At 48.8% G+C, this 19,265-nt stretch overlaps 2 protein-coding genes across 5 annotated transcripts in view; one reads left to right on the top strand and one right to left on the bottom strand.

Annotated features, from left to right (window-relative positions):
- UGT1A6 (UDP glucuronosyltransferase 1 family, polypeptide A6) overlaps nt 1-19,265 on the bottom strand; it is an 80,337-nt gene that overhangs the window by 15,408 nt on the left and 45,664 nt on the right. Inside the window, exon 1 of one of the 4 annotated variants that reach the window (XM_005672293.2) lies at nt 13,740-14,662. The exons of 2 other annotated variants lie outside the window; for them this stretch is intronic. In XM_005672293.2, coding sequence (XP_005672350.1) covers nt 13,740-14,606 — 867 coding nt within the window. In that variant the 5' untranslated portion in view covers nt 14,607-14,662. Of the gene's footprint in view, nt 1-13,739; nt 14,663-19,265 lie in introns of those variants that run through there. One more of the 4 variants, XM_013984602.2, reaches the window with a different exon arrangement.
- DNAJB3 (DnaJ heat shock protein family (Hsp40) member B3) lies at nt 5,356-6,370 on the top strand. The gene has a single exon (XM_021074720.1). The coding sequence runs from the start codon at nt 5,547-5,549 to the stop codon at nt 6,270-6,272; it is 726 nt and encodes a 241-aa protein (XP_020930379.1). The 5' UTR covers nt 5,356-5,546; the 3' UTR covers nt 6,273-6,370.

Below are 19,265 nucleotides of genomic sequence, written 5' to 3'. Positions count from 1 at the left end.
ACAGTTCAACTGGCTGGAATTCTTTATCAACCACCCAAACCACAAAATCACTTTTTTTTTTTTTTTTTTTTTTTTTTTTTGCTGTGGCAAGCAGCAGCTTGAGATGGTATTTCAGTTCCCAGATGAAGGAATGAACCCCAGCTGCAGTGGCAAAAGCACTGAATTCTAACCACTAGACCACTGGGGAACTCCCTTATGTATGTATGTATGTATGTATTTATTTATTTTTGTCTTTTTAGAGCCGCACCCATGGCATATGGAGGTTCCCAGGCTAGGGGTTGAATAGGGGTTGAATAGGAACTGTAGCTACTGGCCTACACAGCCATAGCAACACGGGATCTGAGCCTCATCTGGGACCTACACCACAGCTCACGGCAATGCCAGATCTCTAACCCACTAAGTGAGGCCAGGGATCGAAACTGCAACCTCATGGTCCCTAGTCGGGTTCGTTAACCACTGAGCCATGTTGGGAACTCCCAAATCACATTCTTCAGTAAATACAGAAGGTATCTTTCAGCCTATTTATTTATTTATTTATTTATTCTCTCTTTCTAGGGCCACACCCATGGCATATGGAGGTTCCCAGGCTAGGGTTCCAATCAGAGCTGTAGCCGCTGGCTTACACCTCAGCCACAGCAATGCAGGATTCGAGCCGCATCTGCAACCTACAGCACAGCTCACGGCAACGCCAGATCCCTAACCCACTGAGCAAGGCCAAGGATCAAACCCACATCCTCATGGATGCGAGTTGGGTTTGTTAACCACTGAGCCACACCGGGAACTTCCTTTCAGCCTCCTTCACCATCTCCAAGAACTTTCAAATCCATTAGATTACTATTTCCATGGACCAAGAGAGTGTTACCTGAGCAGAAAAGAGGCTATGAGATGACGAGGTAGACTTCCTTTCCAGAAATGAACTAGAAGGCTGAATATGCCTTTCAGAAGGGAAAGAACATGGCATTTTTAAGGCCTCCTTTGTCCCACGGAAAGTTTTAAGGACATCCTTCTCTGTAGCTCACTCCAGGCTCCACCCAGCCACCGCATCATTTTCTGATTCATTCCTCCAGCCAATATCTATGATGCCAGCACAACCCAGGGCCTAGAAACTCCAGCAGAGACCACGAAGATGTGTCTCCAACCTCCCAGGATTTCATGGTCCCTCTAGAGAGACAAACTGACCATTTAAACAGATGAACAGACACACTGGAATGGTGTCTTAACAGGCGAAGGTGGGAATGAAGACTGCTGGAATAGAGAATGATGGGAAAGGAAGACCAACTTGAGTCCATGCCTATGGAAGGCCTTTCTCAGGACAGACCTGTATTCATTCAGGGAGGCAGTAGAAGCACATTCTATAAAGAAGAAAAAATAGATCAGGCAACAAAAGGTAAGCTGTGCGCATCACACAGACCCAAGGTCCGGGGAAAGAAGGCACTGTGAGAAATTCTGATAATCGGTTGAAGGCAAAGGGGCGAGATGAACAAAGGCAAAAGAAGAGTCTGTATTGGCTGAGCCTGTGCTACGTGCCCGGTACGGTGCTAAGTCCCTTACAACGCGTCTTACATGATCCTCCAGAACTACGCGCACAGGTTGACACGCTTATCCCTATTTTACAAACAAAGACAGCCAAGCTCAGAGACTCGAAGTAATGTGCCAGTGTCCTGCATTTCCTAAGCAGGAGAGCTGAGCCCCAGGCCCTGGGTGTGAAAGCCTGAAAGCCCTGCCTCTTAACCACAATGGCCCGTGGCCTCTAGCAGGGCCCAGAAAAATGGTATTAGGGCTGAGATGGAAACACACAACCAACCGGAAGTTGGAAGAAGAGCTGTGAGTCCCCCCCTGTCAAAGTGAACAGAGATGGCGGATGGCAGGACTTTGGGATTAAGTAGAATGTACTCAAACAGCAACACCCAGCACTGGGTAGTGCTCAAAAAACATCAGGAGAAGGGTCGGGGAGCAAGTATGGTAGTTGCTGAATGGAAATGCCCCTCCCAAGAAAGGGCAAATCGGGGGGCAGATAGAACTAAGCACCTCACTCTTTCCTTTTGGGGTCAATCATCATTTTGTACAAGCCAAGGACGAAAACACAGAGTTCACATGACCATGGAGCTCACCGGCCACCCAGACCTGGGCATCTGTTAGGAGTTCGAGGAGAAACTGCTAAACTAAAGCTGTGATGTCATGTGGGCCCCCCTCCTTCCGGCATTTAGAGTAGGTACTTAGCGTCCCTTCTCCCTGTACCACCATCCTTCCTCTGCGGACCTCCAGTCTAGTGTGTGTTCATTAAGGGTGCACACCTGTGCACAGGCCCACACCCATGCACTCTGAAGCTCCCTCTCCTCCATGCCCTGCCCCAAGCACTCAGCAGTTCTCCAGGACCGAGATTCTGAGTGAGCAGAAAAGAGGTAGCAATGCTTTGGCTCACGAGGATGCACTCATCTGCCATTCTGAAATTCACAGTCCGATTTAAACGTGAAGGGCAGTGACTCTTCTGAAGTCTCCGTGTCGTGAGAGTTCATCTGCATATTACACAGGGCGATGGGGCTGTAAATACACAATCACGACTGTAATGATTTTATGGCTTTCCTGCATCACACAGAGCCTCTGAACTTTGTGAGATCTCTGTGCACTTGGATGGTTTAGGATCATGATCCTGCCCGCGACCAGGAAATGTTCTTTACTTATGTGAATCGCAGGCAATCCACACCCACCGCTCAAGAATTACAACCAAGAACCACTACAAAGAAATTCAACAAAGCTCCTGCCCTGAAACCTGAGCAAACCTGACCCTCAAAAGTCATTGTTAATTCCCCCACTCATCAAATATTTATGGGAAGTCTTGGCCTTCCCAGGATGATGTGAGGAGCTGGGGCCAGAAATCCAAGTCGAAAACGGTCTGTGCCTGCCAAGAGGGTGCTGGTGGACCAAAAAACAGGCAATTACCGGGCAGGGTAAGATGTGCCCTGGTGCAGGAACATGAGTAGCCAAGGAAATACAGAGTGGAACGGCGATGTGGTCCAGCTTTGGGGCTGCTGAAAAGTGGGGCATCCGCAAGAGCATTCTTGGAACCGACTGGAAGGTGATTTCTTTTAAAGCTGAAGCCAATAACCAAGAAACCCACCACTCCACACACTCCAAGCCCCTCTGATGGAATCAGATTGAATCTGCTTGTTACGAAACTAAAACGTTCATGAACTATTCCACTGCCCTCTGGATAATTTGCGGGACCTCCTAGGGGAAAACAAATCCTTGATATTCTATAGAATTTTGCTTTATTCTGCCTCGTACTCTTTAGCAGTTTGCCTATTTGTCTCTGTCACAAGACTCTCTGTCTCTGCCTGTATCTGCAGAGAGATAAATATTCACAAACGTGCGCGCGCACACACGTCTACAGGTGCAGTTTCAGGTTTGGAATCACTCTCCCTCAGGTGGCTGTCCACAGTTTTGCAGACAGTAAGACTCAAATGTTTCTGTAAGGATGTGACATCCCTTCTCCTTTTGTTCTAGGGCCCATATCCAAGCAAACAAGTGCTGAATCCAGATGATTCTACCACTGTTTCTCAGACCCAGCCACCAGGGTCCTGCTTTACAGCCTGGGCTCTCAATTTCTCCTAATCCCTACCTACCCCTTTTAATTCTCTGCATCAGCTGTTCCCAGAACAGCCCCATGCCACCACCACCCCTAAAACCTTGGTGAACAGATTCTAGGGCCCAGGATAGAACTGACTTCTCAGCCTCGCCCTCAGAACTCCTTGGCGTGGACCCCAGCCCACCCGCCCAAACTCATTCTTCATCTCTAGCCCCTCTGCCTGACCCCTCTGTCAGCCCCTTTCCCTTTTGCCATTCTGGGTCACCTAACTCTGCCAAAAGACACCTTGTACTTTTCCATACTGCTTTGTTCACACTGGACTCTACTCCCAATCTGCTGCCTACTACCGTTTATCACATGCTTACCAAGTTCCAAGTTCAGGGCTTCAGCCTCTGGAGGTGATATGAGAGCACTTTGTCCTGGTGAAATGGTGCACCCTTTTAGATCTGTTACCCTTTATGATGAAATGCTGAGAGTTCATTGGTTAATCATTTCCTCTTAGAACTAAATGACCTTTATTGGTGTTGCCTCATTTATCAAAGCAAAGAATACGAGGTCAGAGAATGAGGAGAAAGTGGACAGAAGTCAGATGTCACAAATGCCAAAAAGAAAATCATGGTTGGGATAGAGCAGTTTTAGTAGAAATAATCGCTATGCCCCAAGTTTATCCACAGCGATGTTAACATGGCCAACAAGTTTTAATCATTTTGGCATACTAGACCAAGAGTTCACAAACTAGAGCACTGGGGGAGCCCCAAGAATTCTTCAGAGAATTTTTCAAAGCTAAAACTATTTCCATAATAATGCTATTTGACTTTTCCCCTCTCATTCTCACTTACATGTACAGTGGTATTTCCCATGGCTACAGGACATGTGGTGTAGCAGCAGACTGGATGCAGGAGCAGATAGAGAAATGTAGCGCTTCTACTAAACCAGAGAAATACATGTAGGAAAAATTGTTTAAAATGCCACTCTTCATTGAATTTATTTTTTTAATATAATTTATGGAATTCCTGCCGTGGCTCAGTGGTTAACAAACCCGACTAGGATCCATGAGGACTGCAGTTGGATCCCTGGCCTCGCTCAGCGGGTTAAGGATGCCGCGTTGTCATGAGCTGTGGTGTAGGTCACAGCTGAGCCTTGGATCTGGCGTTGCTGTGCCTGTGGTGCAGACTGGCGGCTACAGCTCCGATTCGACCCCTAGCCTGGGAACCTTCATATGCCACAGGTGCAGCCCTAAAAAGACGAGAGACTATATATATATATATACATATATATAAGCATGTAATGCATTTACGTTTATTAGGTTGACTGATTATTTTAATATGTAATGGAGTAAGTATTGCTAGATATAACCCACACAAACAAAAACAAAAGGGTCCTAAGGGCCAGAAAGTTGGAGAAACGTTGTCCTAGACAAACGATGTGGCTGTCCTTCAGCCCACGGCGGGACTAAACTCATTCCTATTCCTCTAGCTCTACCTCAGGCTGAAGGAACGCCTGATGTAAAGCCTCCTTCTCGGCATTTTTTTCCCTGAGCAGCCAGAGCCACCGCCCGTATCCGAGCGGGCGGAGCGAGTGGGTGGGTGGGGGCGAGTGGGCGGAGCGAGTGAGTGGGCGGGGCGGGCGAGTGGGCGGAGCGAGTGGGTGGGGGCGAGTGGGCGGAGCGAGTGAGTGGGCGGGGCGAGCGGGTGGGGCGAGTGGGCGGAGCGGGTGAGTGGGCGGAGCGAGTGGGTGGGGGCGAGTGAGTGGGCGGGGCGAGTGGGCGGGGCGGGGCGAGTGGGCGGGGCCTCGCCCTGGGACGTGCGTTTTGCGTTCTGGGCGCGCGGCCTCGGCCAATGAGACTCGGGCTTCGTCACAAGGCGCGCTCCTCGCGGGCGGCCCGGCCTGCCCGCGCCCCCAGCTGCCGGCGCCGCGCTCGCCTTGCCCGAGGCCCCTGGGCCGAGCCTGGCCGCCCGGCATGGTGGACTACTACGAGGTGCTGGGCGTGCCCCGCCAGGCCTCGTCCGAGGCCATCAAGAAGGCCTACCGCAAGCTGGCCCTCAAGTGGCACCCGGACAAAAACCCTGAGAACAAGGAGGAGGCGGAGAGGAGGTTCAAACAGGTGGCCCAGGCCTACGAGGTCTTGTCCGACGCCAAGAAAAGGGACGTCTACGACCGCTGCGGCGCGGCGGGAGTGGAGGGCCGCGGCGGCGGCAGGCCCTTCGAACGCCCCTCTGAGGGCGTCTTCAGCTTCCGCGACCCGGCCGAGGTCTTCAGGGAGTTCTTCGGGGGCTGGGACCCGTTTTCCTTTGACTTCTTCCCAGACCCTCTTGAGAACATTATGGGGGGTCGGAGGAGCTCCCGAGTGAGCAGAAACAGAGGGTCTGCACCCCTTTTCTCCACCTTCAGTGAATTTCCAGCATTCAGAGGTGGTGTTTCTTCTTTTGATACAGGATTTACTTCCTTTGCTTCCTTGGGGAATGGGGGCCTTTCTTCCTTCTCCATGTCTTGTGGTGGTGGCGGTGGTGGGAGGGGCACCTTTAAATCCGTGTCGACTTCCACCGAAATCATTAATGGCAAAAAGATCACCACCAAGCGAATCATTGAGAATGGCCGAGAGAGGGTAGAAGTGGACGAAGACGGAGAGTTAAAGTCCCTGATAATAAATGGCAAAGAGGAGCTGCTGCGCATTGACCCCAGGTGATTCCGATCCACATTTAAATTCCAGCACATTTCGAGGAATAGAAGGATGTTCTCTCTCTCTTTTTTTTTTTTTTTTTTTTTTTGACGATAGCAGGTGAACTTTACTTTCAAAACAACTGTACTCAAGAGTTTATAAACCGTTCATGACAAGGCCTATTTGTTGTTACAGTTGGGACCACAGAATAAGACTTCTGTTTTACTTTAAAACTGTTATAAATAACTTTGTGCGTTTTGCTATTTACTAAACATAACCCTGAGGCAGACAGTGATTATATTATCGTGCTAAGACAAAATGTTCACCATATCACCTTAAACCTTGCCTTTCCATTTCATTTGAAGTGAGCCAAGTAGTTTGCTCTGAAGTTTACTTACATTTATTTTATTTTATTTATTTTATTTTATTTTATTTTTTATTTTATTTTATTTGTCTTTTTAGGGCCACACCTGCAGCCTTTGGAAGTTCCCAGGCTAGGGGTCAAATCGGAGCTGTAGCTGCCAGCCTACACCACAGCTATGGCAACTCGGGATCCGAGCTGCTTCTGTCACCTACACCACAGCTCACAGCAATGCCAGATGCTTAACCCACTGACCAACGCTAGGCTTCAAACCTGTGTCCTCATGGGTGCTAGTCAGATTTGTTTCCTCTGAGCCATGAGGGGAACTCCTGAAGTTTACTTACATTTTAAATCAGTTTTACTTAAATTTTTCTTAGCACAAAGTAGTCAGAGATATGAGTATATTAATGGCACTTCTGGCTTAAAGATGGGTTTGAGTTCCACGTAAATGCTGATGACATAGTAAGAGTTAACCATTTAGGTATAGTGTTAAGCTGAGGCTTGTTTAAAGCAGGGAAACAGGAAAAGGTGATGTCTTCATTTCCTGTGGCTGCTCTTAACAAATTACCACAAACTTGGTGGCATGAAACAATGCATATTTATTCTCTTAAAGATCTGGAGTTCAAAAGTCTAAAATTGGTTTCACTGGACTGATGTCGGTGTTAGCCGGGAACAGGGTCCCTCCAAAGGCTTGGGCAGAGGGTCCCATCGTGGCTCAGTGGGTAATGACCCTGACCAGCATCCATGAGGACGCAGGTTCCATCCCGGGCGTGGCTCGCTGGGTTAAGGATCTGGCGTTGCTGTGAGCTGTGCTGTAGGTCACAGACATGGCTAGAATCCCCTGTTGCCATGGCTCTGGCGTAGGCCAGCGGCTACAGCTCCAATTTGACCCCTGGCCTGGGAACATCCATGTGCCCCCAGGGCAGCCCTAAAAGACAAAAATAAAATAAATCAAAGGCTTTGGCAAAATACTTAAGTGAATTCCTCATGGTAACACAATTGGTGAATAGCATTCTTAGGACGCTATTCAGATCGCTTGACTTAACCAATTAAAAACATAAAAAAACTGGTGCTGATGAGTCAAAACCATAATGCAAATCTCATGGCTAGCCTGTACTCAAATTGGTGCTACAACTGGGACTGCTGGAAATGGAAAAACCGTTTCCATAAGGCTACACGACACTGTCCCATTGCCATGTGCAGGATGTAGCTCATTTCAAAACAGGTGAACAAAAGCCAGAAATATTGGAAGGCTTGGAATAATGGCAAGTTTGGAATAGCGATTGAGTAATGCAACACACACAGGTCTAAGAGGGTAGCTTTCTTTTGGTACAGGTTCTGCCTTAAAGTCTTTTTGAGCATGGTCGCCTTAAGATAATCCATTCGCAAATGTGCCATCCACCTTGGTCATCGCCAAGGAAAGGTGTGTATAAGGCATGCAAGCAGAAAAGGAAAAACAATAAAACTGGACAGACTGAAAATGGAGCAAGTTCTAAGTCCTTTACAGAAAACTCATGTGGCCTGAGCACATTGTTCACAAACTGAGAATCTTTGAGATCGAGTTTGGGTACCCTGTGGTCCTTGAAAAGCCAATCCACCTGGAACGACAGGCAAGCAGCACACAGCAGGAAAAGACATTCTGCTACCACTCTTCCGCAGGGGCACACAGAATCTGGCAAAACCGTATCAAATAAAGTCCTTGGGCAGTGCTGAGGTGCCTGGGCAGTGCTGTTTATGTACTCTGTACGGGAAGTGTCAGAACACAAGGACTACTAGGGCTTTTCAAAAATGAGTTCACGTGCTTGCCAGACAAGGGAACGCACACCAGTGGAGACACTCATAGTGGTGGAGGGGGCCAGGAGGGGTGGGGAGCAGGGAGAGAAGGGGTATTGGGAGCTTTGAAGGGATAAGAAGGAGCGTGCACAGTTTCATGGTGCTTATGCTAATTACAAGTTGAAAATGATGTCACTGGATACGGCAGAATAAGTGCATTGGAATCTATACAATTGGTTAAAATAAGTCCCCGTCGTTCAGGGGTCAGCTAAGTCTCCAGCTGAGTCTGGTAAGAGTCTGGCAATCCAGCATGACTTAGAAGTCATGGGTCTTTGACAGCTCTGGGTAGTGATCATGGTTGACGGCAAAGACGGCCTTCAGTTCTGATGTATTCTAGGTTAGTACTGCTAAGTGGGAAATTTCCCTTTTCCAGAAATAAAACATAGTTTCTGTAAAGACTTTCCAAAATTGGAAACTCTTTTTTCAATGTCTTGGCTCAGAAAAGTCACACTGCTGTTGGTTGGCCTGTTTATCAGATTCCTCCTTCCTGGGACAATGTAGAATGGACTCTCAGAGCGGAAGAAATCTATTTCCTCTGGGGCAAAAATGACCATCTGAAGTCCCTTGCACCGGATCCCTCCATGGAATTCCCACTGAAAACACCAAGCAGGGAGAGGCCTGTTGCTGTGAGCCCCAAGAGACCTGCAGACCTGTGGTCATCGCAGGAGAATCCAAATAGCCAAGCACCTTCCCGCTACAGCTCCACTCTTAACAGTTTTTACGCTACCTTATCGCATACAGCAGCCTTCAGAAGAGAGAGTACTTTCTTCAAATAACCATCAAGAATCAGCCTTCTTTCCCCCAGGAGTCCACTCTTCTGTCTCCAGGGAGGAAGTCCTTTTTCATCCTGGAAAGTCACTCACCCAAATCCTTGCCTCTTTAGGAATGTCTAATTCCACTTTTTCATCCTACTTGCTCAGCAAACACAGATTCATCTCCTCTGCTCCCACTCTTCTGTAACCCTTTTCAGGATGATTTCAACTGCCACCAATCACTATAGTCAGCAATCTCATAGACTACACTCTGGGAAATAGTCCAAGACCTCATCAACGAAATAGGATCCTCTCCATCTTTAGCCTATACAGCTGAATTTTGGACTCACTAGTTACTTATAAAACTCGTTCCTCCCATTACTATGCAACTTGTGTCCCAATCAGAAATAAGCCTTGTTAGGATGGAGCTATCTAAGGGGACTTCACTCTGAAAAGATGCACACAAAATATTGTACATTCCTGGGCACAGGGCACAAGGCGAAGTCTGAAAGGAGCTTGGGTCAGATCCACCTGCTGACCTCGGGGAGCCTCCCTGAGAGCCACGAGGCAACTGGAGGTCATCCTGGGGATATCGACACTGGCAAGAGCCATTTGGGGAGCTCCACTCTACTCTGATGACTCTGGTGCTAGAAAGCGCCATTTTGGACTCTCCCTCTTGCTTATTTATCAGCCCTAGTAATACTAACCTGTGAACACCAGTACTGGGGTACCCCAGGCCAAGGAGCTAGCTGAGTAGGAACAGAGACGCACCCACGGCCAACTGCCTTAGGATCCCCTGAGTCCCCAGTCACCTGGGGTCTGGCCCCATCCACCAGAAGGCCCAAGACCTGGCTTGTCCACCAGAAGGCCCAGGACCCAGGCCCACCTACCAGTGCGCCAGCACTAGCCCAGAGATCCCATGGGCCCTTGCCCCACCTCCCAGCAGGACAGCACAGGCTTTGGGACACTCCCGGCCCCACAACCAACTCATAAGTTTATCAGCTGATTTTTTGGCAGAAACTCGACAGGCCAGAAGGGAGTGGCCCTGTGTATCTAAAGGATGAAAGCGAAAAACCTACAGCCAAAAGTGCTCTAGCTGGCAAGGCTTTCACTCAGATTGAGTCAAAGGAGAGACTAAAAGTTTTGCAGACAAGGGAAAGCTAAGAGTTGAGCACCACAAAACCAGCTTTATGAGAAATGTGAAAGGGTGGCCTCTAAGTGGAAACGTGCACAACTAGAAATATCAAAATTACAAGAGGAAAAATTTCATTGGTAAAGGCAAATACATACTATACATATCAACCATGTATTGAGTGAACAAAAAGATTAAAAGACAAAAGTTGTAAAACATCGTCTACATCCACGGTAAGTATTTAAGGGATACACAAAATAAAAAATATGTGAAATACGATGTCAAAACAATAAATTGTGGACGGAGAGTAAACATACAGTGTTGTTAACATGTGTCTGACCTTAGGAGATCAACAACTGACCATCACATATATACAGACTGCTATATAGAAACCTCATGGTAACCACAAACCAAAAATCTGTGATACGGAAAAAGAGAAAGAAACCCATCCATAACACCAAAGTCAGTCTTCAAATGACTAGAGAAAAGCAAAAGGAGAAGGAACAAAAAAGAACTATTAACAAAAACTCCAAATAGTTACTTTAACTGTACATGGACTAAATGCTTCAACAGAAAGACACAGAGTAGCTAAAATGATACAAAAACAGGACCTAGACATGTCTTCACTTCAGATCTAAAGACACATGCAGACTGAAAGTGGAGGGATGGAAAAAGTATTCCGTGCAAACAGAAATCAAATATCTGGGGTCGTACTCTTACACCAGAGGAAAAAAAAAGACTTTGAGAAAAAGACCATGACAAAAGACAAAGAAGGACACTCCCTAATGATCGAGGGATCAATCCAGGAATAAAATGTAACCATTGTAAAAATATATGGCCCCAACGTAGGAGCACCTAAATACAAAAAGAAAATATTAGCACACACGAAAGGCGAAGTGGACAGTAATCAGTAAACAACAATACTAGGGTACTTTTGAACCCCACATACGTGAATGGACATGTCCTTCAGACAGAAAACTATGGAAACCCTGACCCTAAACAACACATTAGACCTATTAGACTTAACAGAACATTCCACCCAAAACTAGTAGCCTACACATTCCTTCACGTGCACATGGGACAGAGTCCAGGATAGATCATGTGTTAGGCTACAACATAGGTACTTGGAACCTGGAACCCCTGGGGAGAGCTGCACCTCTGGGAGGATGGTGTTAGCTTCACAGAGACGGGAGCCCTGGGGAGAAGTGGGGCTGTGGGGAGGGAGGAGCATGTGTTCCTGGTGCCTGTGAAACACCAGGGAGATATGTTCAAGGCAGATGACAAGTCCGGAGCAGAGGAGGGGTCTGGACTGCACAGATGGACTTGCAACCATCAGCACACGGTGGTGAGTGAAAACAAGTCTGGAGTGACATTCAAAAAAGGAAAGAAAATGGGAGTGATTTATACCCAAACCTAAGACATCTAGAAGATGTTATGTTTATGACCTTCAAGTCTTCCTTGTTAAGAAAACAGAAAGGAGCTTAATGTCTACCTAAGGAAAGTAGAAAAACAATTATCAAAACTCCAAAGGAAAGATGAAACCACTAATTAAAAAAAAATAAGCTGAATCAATGAAATCGAAAATGGAAACAGTAAAAAAGAATAAGCCCATACAAAACTTATTTCTTTGAGAAGACCAAACAATGATTCCACCTGTCATAAATCTTAAGAAGGAGAAGAAACAAACATCTAAAAGATTTAGACTTTAATGTCTCATGCTTTGAGAAAATGTGCCATAATCGCTTAACGGAGTCGCATCCAAGGGTAAACCAAACCAAATAAATAAGAGTGACAAAATTCCAAAGTAAAACACAATTTAGTGGAACAGAAATGATAATGGTGTGCTTATCACGTATAATACTGGAGGATTTCCATGTACATCACATTCCCTGTAATAAATAAATTGGCACAAACACAACTGAGTGCCTCTAGGTGACAAACCTTGTCCTGCTCCGCACTTTCAACAGAAGGAAAATAAACAATATCTATTGGGTCTTCGCTGTGATTCCTCAAGGCCAGAGTGGTTAGGTCACCCACCCAATGACATTAAGTAAGAAAAATGGATGTGACGACTCGAACCAACACAGCTCACTCTACAGACTATAGTCACATACAAAAACTAAAAAGGGTTCCGATTACTTTTTAAATGCCTTCCTTCTTTTCACTATTTACAAACCTAATAGATAACATGTGTAGTTTATAATTGGACAACTGAGTTGCATAAAGAAAGAAGAAAACCGAGGAAAATAGATCCCTTGTGGGGTGAACCAAAAAGAAAATTGAAAAGCTTGAGTCCTTTGCCATAATACACACATTAACAAAGAGAGATACAAAAGTAAGGATATGAAAACTATGAAATCTAAGGTCATAGAATTTAATATAAATTCAGCGAAGATGACCTATCTGGGCAAAAAAGATGGCTCCCTTAATGGATTACGAAACAAATCCTGTCCCTAAGAGGCCTACTTCAACTGCACCCAAATATTCAGGCTCAATGTGAGAAGACTCTGAAATGGTGAGGAAAGCAGTAGTTCCCATCGTGGAAACTTGGGGTGTGGTGGCTCCTGGTGGGGTAGGTTTGCTAATGTAGGCAGCCTCTCCTACAAAACTTTCCTCTTTGAGACCCACTTCTCACGGTCACTGCCCCCACCTTCACTGCATTGATGGGCTCCGTTGCATCTCCTCTCTAGCTCACACTACCATCATTTGATGCCTTCCGTGTCCCACGTAGAAGACCCATCTGACATGCCATCCAACTCTGCTACAGCCCTACAGCATACTCCAGACACCAACTCCTGGTCAGAAGATTTCTCATCAGCACAACTCCTTCTCTGAAAAGCTGCACTCAATTATTTCCTTCTCTCATCACAGAGACCCCAGCTTCTCTCTCCAGAGGTGTCTCACTTCCACTTAATTTAATCGACCTCCCTGAAACTTCTGCTTCCTTTGCGTGGTAGGTCTCCTGTGACCACACCTCAATCCCTTCCAACACAAGATCACTCAGCACATTCGGGTCAACCAATGCAATTAATTACCTCGGTCTTTCATCCCTCCAATGAACACCCTCAAGTAAAAACCCCTGAGGGCTGGGCTCACAGATCAAGTTCTCTGCTCCTACCTAGCTGGAGAAAATCCTACAACCGGTGCAAAAGGACAGTCTTGGTAGAATGGCACCTTTGCTTGTTAGTCCGATTACAGACCTTCAACCCCGACTGTCATTCCTCTCCGTGGCCATTGGAAACCTTTACTACACTGCTGCAGGCACTTTAACAATTCACCTCACCAAAGGCTGTTTGAAGGAGAATGAGAGGCAGAAATTTTTAGAAATCTCAGTAGATAAGTAAGCACCTGGAAGTAAGGGGGTTTTGAATGTGTCCCACTTGAAACACTGACCGAAGAAACGCATCAATACGGACCTGAGACAATGGCTTCCTGTTGGCACAGTTTATACCCCCAATGAAGACCATGTTGGGCATGACTGGCCGGGGGTAATCCATCACAAAGTCTCCTCTGAAGAGCCACACGGATGCAGAGCTCAAGACATCCACCAGCGACACCTCTCTCTGCAGAAGCTTGGAAGCCATTTGGGCATAAGGAGTGACAAAAACATGGCAAATGTACTTCAGGGCCAGAGGGTAGAGCATGTTCTTGACCCTTTGAAAGAATGTCATGTGGTCTGAATTCATCGTTAATAATCTCGGAACATACGAGAAAGGGTTTGGGCATGCTGTGCCCTCAAAATCTATGTCACACGGAAGAGAGCGCAAAAAGAACACAGCAGGAATGGACAGGTACTTAGCCAGCACGGCCCCGCAGGGGTAGACAGGATCCGTTAAAACCACGTCGAAGGAACTGGCGTTCAGGTCCCTGATCAGGTCCTTGTTATTTAATAGCTCCTCACAAGACCTTTCAAACATCAAAAACACTTTTTTCAAAGATACCATCGTCGTCCAAAACATTGTTAGAAAATTTGCTTTTTCAAAAAGCAGATGAAGATGGCGCACCATGAGGTCATCAAATTCGTCCTGGGTGTAGGGAGTGGCATAGCTTTTCACAGTGAAAAAGTCCTCTGCCTTGATGTGCATGTTCACCTCTGGCGAAAGGACCACTGCTTGGTGGCCTCTGGCATGGAGCTCCTGCACGGCCTTCCGCATGCTGAGCCAGTGGCTGCCCTCCATGGGGACCACGAGCACCTTCCCGCCCTCGGCCCAGGGTACGACCACGCACAGGCAGAGCAGCAGTCCAGCGAGCATCGGCAGGGGAGCCTGGAATCCCATGGCCATCTCAGCAGAAGCCACAAACAACCAGCTTTCCAGCTCAGCCTGTGCCTTCTATATGTCTTTTCTTTCTTATCTTATCGTTAAGGCACTTAAGCAAAACGGCACGTAATTGGCAGGCAGTGTGCCCTCCTTACATTAATCATTACAGGATAAATCCATCCCTATGTTTCATCATGTCTGCTTTCACCCAGGGAAAAGACCAGTCCCCTTTATCTTCAAAGAACTCATTTGACTCTGCTGCTCCCTCCAGAGAGCATTCTAGTTCACTCTCTTGGTTTGTATCCAACTCCAAAGCAAGGCTCTGCATGCTTATGCCCTTGGATCACTTCCTACCCTGGAATGAGCTCTGATCTCTGGGGCTGTGACTGAACTCGGATGGCTTACCTATGCCCCAGTCCCCAACCAGGACCTCTCTGCTGGCTGGGACCTTATCTGATAACTCTTAAAACTCCTTCCCCTCATTCACAGGTAAGCACGGGGCACTGTCAGGAAGGTATATGACATTGCTCCCACATGCTTCTCTCAGCAGGCAGGGGAGGCCCCCTGTCCATTGTGTTCCTGTTCCACACCAGGGCAGCTCTTCCAGTGTGCATGGGAGAGTCTATGGAAGCAGGTGTCCGATGGAGAACTATCTGGAAGGATCCTTGATGAAGACAGCAGAAGGGGTGGTTGAGAATCCCTGTCTACCTCATGGAAGAAGAATTGCTGTTATCAAAAGCATCAATGGGCAAGGAAACCCTCAGCAAGGACACGGCGGGGTCAGAGTGCACCATCCCCCAGGGCCTGCTCACCATGGGACGGGAGGGAGCCATCCCTGGCCTCAGAGCAGGCTCTCTGAATTCCTCTTCTGAATGCTAAAGGCTCCAGTCTTCTGCTACTCTGTGTAGGGACCGGGGTGTACATTAATCTGGGCCCTTACAGGAACCTAGAGTTTCTGTTCAGATTTTTCTCCAAAGTCACGTAGAGTCCTACATCCTGATAAGGACAGATTCCTGCAGAGCAGGGGGGCCACGTGGCTTGTAGAACCCTTCGGCAGTGGAGTCCTATGTGACTCCTTGGGTTGCATGTGCTTGTGAGACTGGCCCTGCTTCAGAGAGTGATGCCCATGACCATGTGTGCTCAGCAAGATGCTGATATCTCCCCAGCCTGTCTGCCCTGGGCACCATGTGGGAGGGCTCCTGGGCTGCCCAGCTGTCTCTCTCGCTGAGCACACTCCCTTCTGCACCCATGGCTTCCGCCAGAGCGGTATCCGGTCCTGGGCCACATGACTGGCAAAGCTGAGGTTTCCCTTTGGGAGAAAGTTACCCCCTTAAGGATCCACACTGACCACAGACACCACCACTGGGCAAGTGCGTGTGTGCTGAGATGCTGCTTGTGTCCCACCAGCTGCCACTGTGCAAGGGAGCACTTGGTTTCACCATCCTCATAGGCCGTGAGCCCGGGATCCTGGTTCTCCCACAGCAACATCTGTGCCCTCTTTTTCTGGATCTGCTTTCTGCCCTGGCCACATAACTGCATGGTTTCCTCAAGGCTCAGTTCCTGTCCTCTGCTGTGGGAAGGGCCCTCCCAGAACAAAGGGAAGGCAACATGGCCTAACCAGCATCTGTGTGCACGTGTGTACCTCTGCCGCAGCAAGACGTCATCAGTATCCATGTGCAACTTTGTAACACAGACCATCCAACCAGAACTGCAGAATGTAGGTCCTCTTCTAAGGGGGACAAAGGGACCAAAGTGTAAAAAAAAAAAGATAAGCGAGGGTGTATACAACAGCACCCCACTGTGTTTGGGGTTCCGCCTTTGGATATCAATTTGCTGAGCCAGTGCCAGCCCAAATAAACGCTGCTTCCTGGCAAAAAGCCTCAGTATCCCGCCTCTCTGTACAAGAATCCTGCAACACCATCCCAGGTTAAATCCTATCATTTCTGCACTGAGGGGACTGGAAAGCCTGGTGGTGTTTTCTCTGTTCCAATTAGAGATACAAATCTAGGCCAGAATAAATGCATGCAGAGGCATACCTCCTGGGTGGGAATAGTTAACACTGTAAGAATCTTGATCTTGCCCCAAATTCAGCTGCACAGTTAAAGCAAAGCCAAGCAAAATCTCACGGGGATTTGTAATAGGACCCCCCAAAATGGTTTTTAATTCACCTGGAAGTAGTTCTGGCTGCTGATAGAGGAGTGGCTCCTCTCAGGCCAGCATTCCTACACAGAAGGATCACAACCCCTTGCGAGGCCTTTTTCAGGCTATCTGAAGACACTGGAGAGCCAGCCAAAGCAGCAGAGGCTGAAAGGGATGAAGGAGACAGCGGATGGCATGGAAGCCCTAGCTGGCCAAGGACCAGGGAGAATTTCCCCACCCTTTTAGCACCCACCCTCCTACGCTGCTCTTGCCCATTGCCCCAGCTCCTCCCTCTTACCAGGGAGATTATCCGCGTCACATTTGTGCCCATGTGGCCAGACAATGGCCGGCAACTCAGTCAGCCCATCACCCCCAGGAAGCCAGCACCACCCCAGGGGGCAGTGGGGCTGAGCAAGAGCAAGATCAACTCCACTAGTGGGCGCTGGTCCTCCACGGCCAGTCCCTCTCCCCTGATGGCCCAGGGAGGGCGACTGGTCTACCTGCATCCCTCCTGTGCAGCAGTAGAAACACCCCATCCCCTCCCCGCAGAGGACAAATTGAACGCTACGGTAGGCCAAGGGCCACACGATGCCCACACTTCAATCAAGGGCGAAAGAGCAGTTTTTGAACCTGAAACAGGGAGGCGTATTCCCACACAAGGCGATGATGCTGGCATAGGCGAGGTGGCTCTGGATCAGGAAGAGGTCCAAGTCCAAGGCCCATTTTATGCTGCCAAGCGAGGGGCGAAACGCTGCATGCCTGAGCCTGCACACCCGTTTTTATGACTGTTTGCAAGAGGGCGAGCCACACTTGGGGCTTTGGTGGCCCCCACCTGCCGCCGCCCAGAAGCACGGACATGGCAGGAGGCACTCCTACCGGTGAGAGAGGGTACACCTGGGACCCTCACGGAGCCTGTGCGAGCAGGAGATGAGAGCGGGGAGGGTTGCATTCACCTCTAGGGCTGCTGTAACAAAGCACCCAACACCGGGCGACTTAGAGCTACAGGGATCCACTGTCCCACCTGCTGGAGGCAGAGTCCACATCCAAGTGCCAGTGAGGCCGCGGTCCCTCTGAAGCCTCTCAAGGAGAATCTGCCCCTGCTTCTCCCAGCGTCTGGTGTTTGCCTGCACCCTTGGTGCCCCTTGCCTCAGAGATGCACCCCTCTTTGCCCCTCTTCCCTCTGTGGGCCTTTCCCCTGTCTTGCTTCTGTGCATGTCCATCGCTGGGGCCAAATCTCTCCTTTTCATAAGGACACCAGGCGTATTGAATTAGGGCCCACCCAAGGCACCTCGTTCAACTGGACTACTTCTGTAAATGCCCTATGTCCATACATGCTCACATTCTGAGAGGCTGGGGGTCAGAACGTCAGCAGACCTTTTTTTTAATTTTTTTTTTATGGTTATTTTTGATGGGGCACAAGTCAACCTACAACAGGGACCAGCTCTCCAGGGACCTCGCCTGCTAGGTGGAGGCCTGAGCTTCATCCTGAAGCCTGGGACAGCCACCGAAGTTGGTGTGGCTTGGCCACGTTTGTGTTTCTTTCAAAATCCCTTTTGCAAAGAAGTAGGGAATAATTCGGAGGGGTCAGCCCGGACCCCCAGTTGTCCTATTCGCGGCTGTGTGAGGCGAGGGCCTGAATCAAAGGGCAGAGCAGCTGGAGTTCCCATTGTGGTGTAGCAGAAATGAACCCAACTAGCACCCATGAGGATGTGGGTTTGATCCCCGGCCTTGATCAGTGAGTCAGGGATCCGGCATTGCCACGAGCTGTGGTGTAGTTCACAGACATGGCCCAGATCCCACGTCGCTGTGGCCATGGCGAAGGCCAGCAGATGTAGCTCCAATGCGACCCCTAGCCTGGGAACTTCTATATGCTGTGGGTGCAGCCATAAAAAAGAAAAAAGAAAAGGAAAAAAAAAAGAAAAAACAAAAAAACCTGCAGAGCCACCCTGGAGGCAGAACAGATGTGAGACGCAGTTCGGGACGCATCCACAAGGGGGCGCACACGGCAAGGGTGCAGCACACAAAGGATGGGCCCAGAGAAGGAGGTGGCAGGGCAGCAGGGGGCATCCCTCACCGCCCAGGGGAGGATGGTCTGGGCTGGGGAGCTGTGCATAGACAGGGCGCTCGAGAAGGGTCCTTAGCGATGGGCGAAACTCTTCGGCCCCCAGACTCGTCCCCCAAACCCATTGAAATGTGGATGAGGGTTGGGGGAGGGCAGGAACAGGCCTGCAGAGGGCCTCTCTCCCATTCTCAGTGCAGTGGCATCTTCTTTAGACACTGGGGTCAGCTGGTCTCCATCTGCACTTCTGGAACCCGGAGCCCCTGGGGAGAGCTGGGCCTCTGGACCTTCGCGGAGACGGCGGCCCTGGGGAGAAGCAGGGCTGTGGGGGGCGAGGATGTGTTCCTGGTGCCTGTGAACCAGCAGGGGGTAGTATGCTGGAGGCAGTTGGCTTCACGCGTCTGGAGCAGAGGAGGGGTCTGGACTCCACGGACGGACTTGGAACCATCAGCTTACGGTGGCGATTGAAAGAAAGGCCAGAAGTA

Source organism: Sus scrofa, chromosome 15, assembly GCF_000003025.6.
Source record: "Sus scrofa isolate TJ Tabasco breed Duroc chromosome 15, Sscrofa11.1, whole genome shotgun sequence".
Lineage (NCBI taxonomy): Eukaryota > Metazoa > Chordata > Mammalia > Artiodactyla > Suidae > Sus > Sus scrofa.
The sequence above is the reverse complement of the archived record's forward strand: the minus strand, read 5'-3'. Positions and strand labels throughout refer to the sequence as shown.

Excerpts from the sequence above, each read along its gene's own strand:
- DNAJB3 (XM_021074720.1), top strand. The coding sequence starts at position 5,547 with ATGGTGGACTACTACGAGGTGCTGGGCGTGCCCCGCCAGGCCTCGTCC.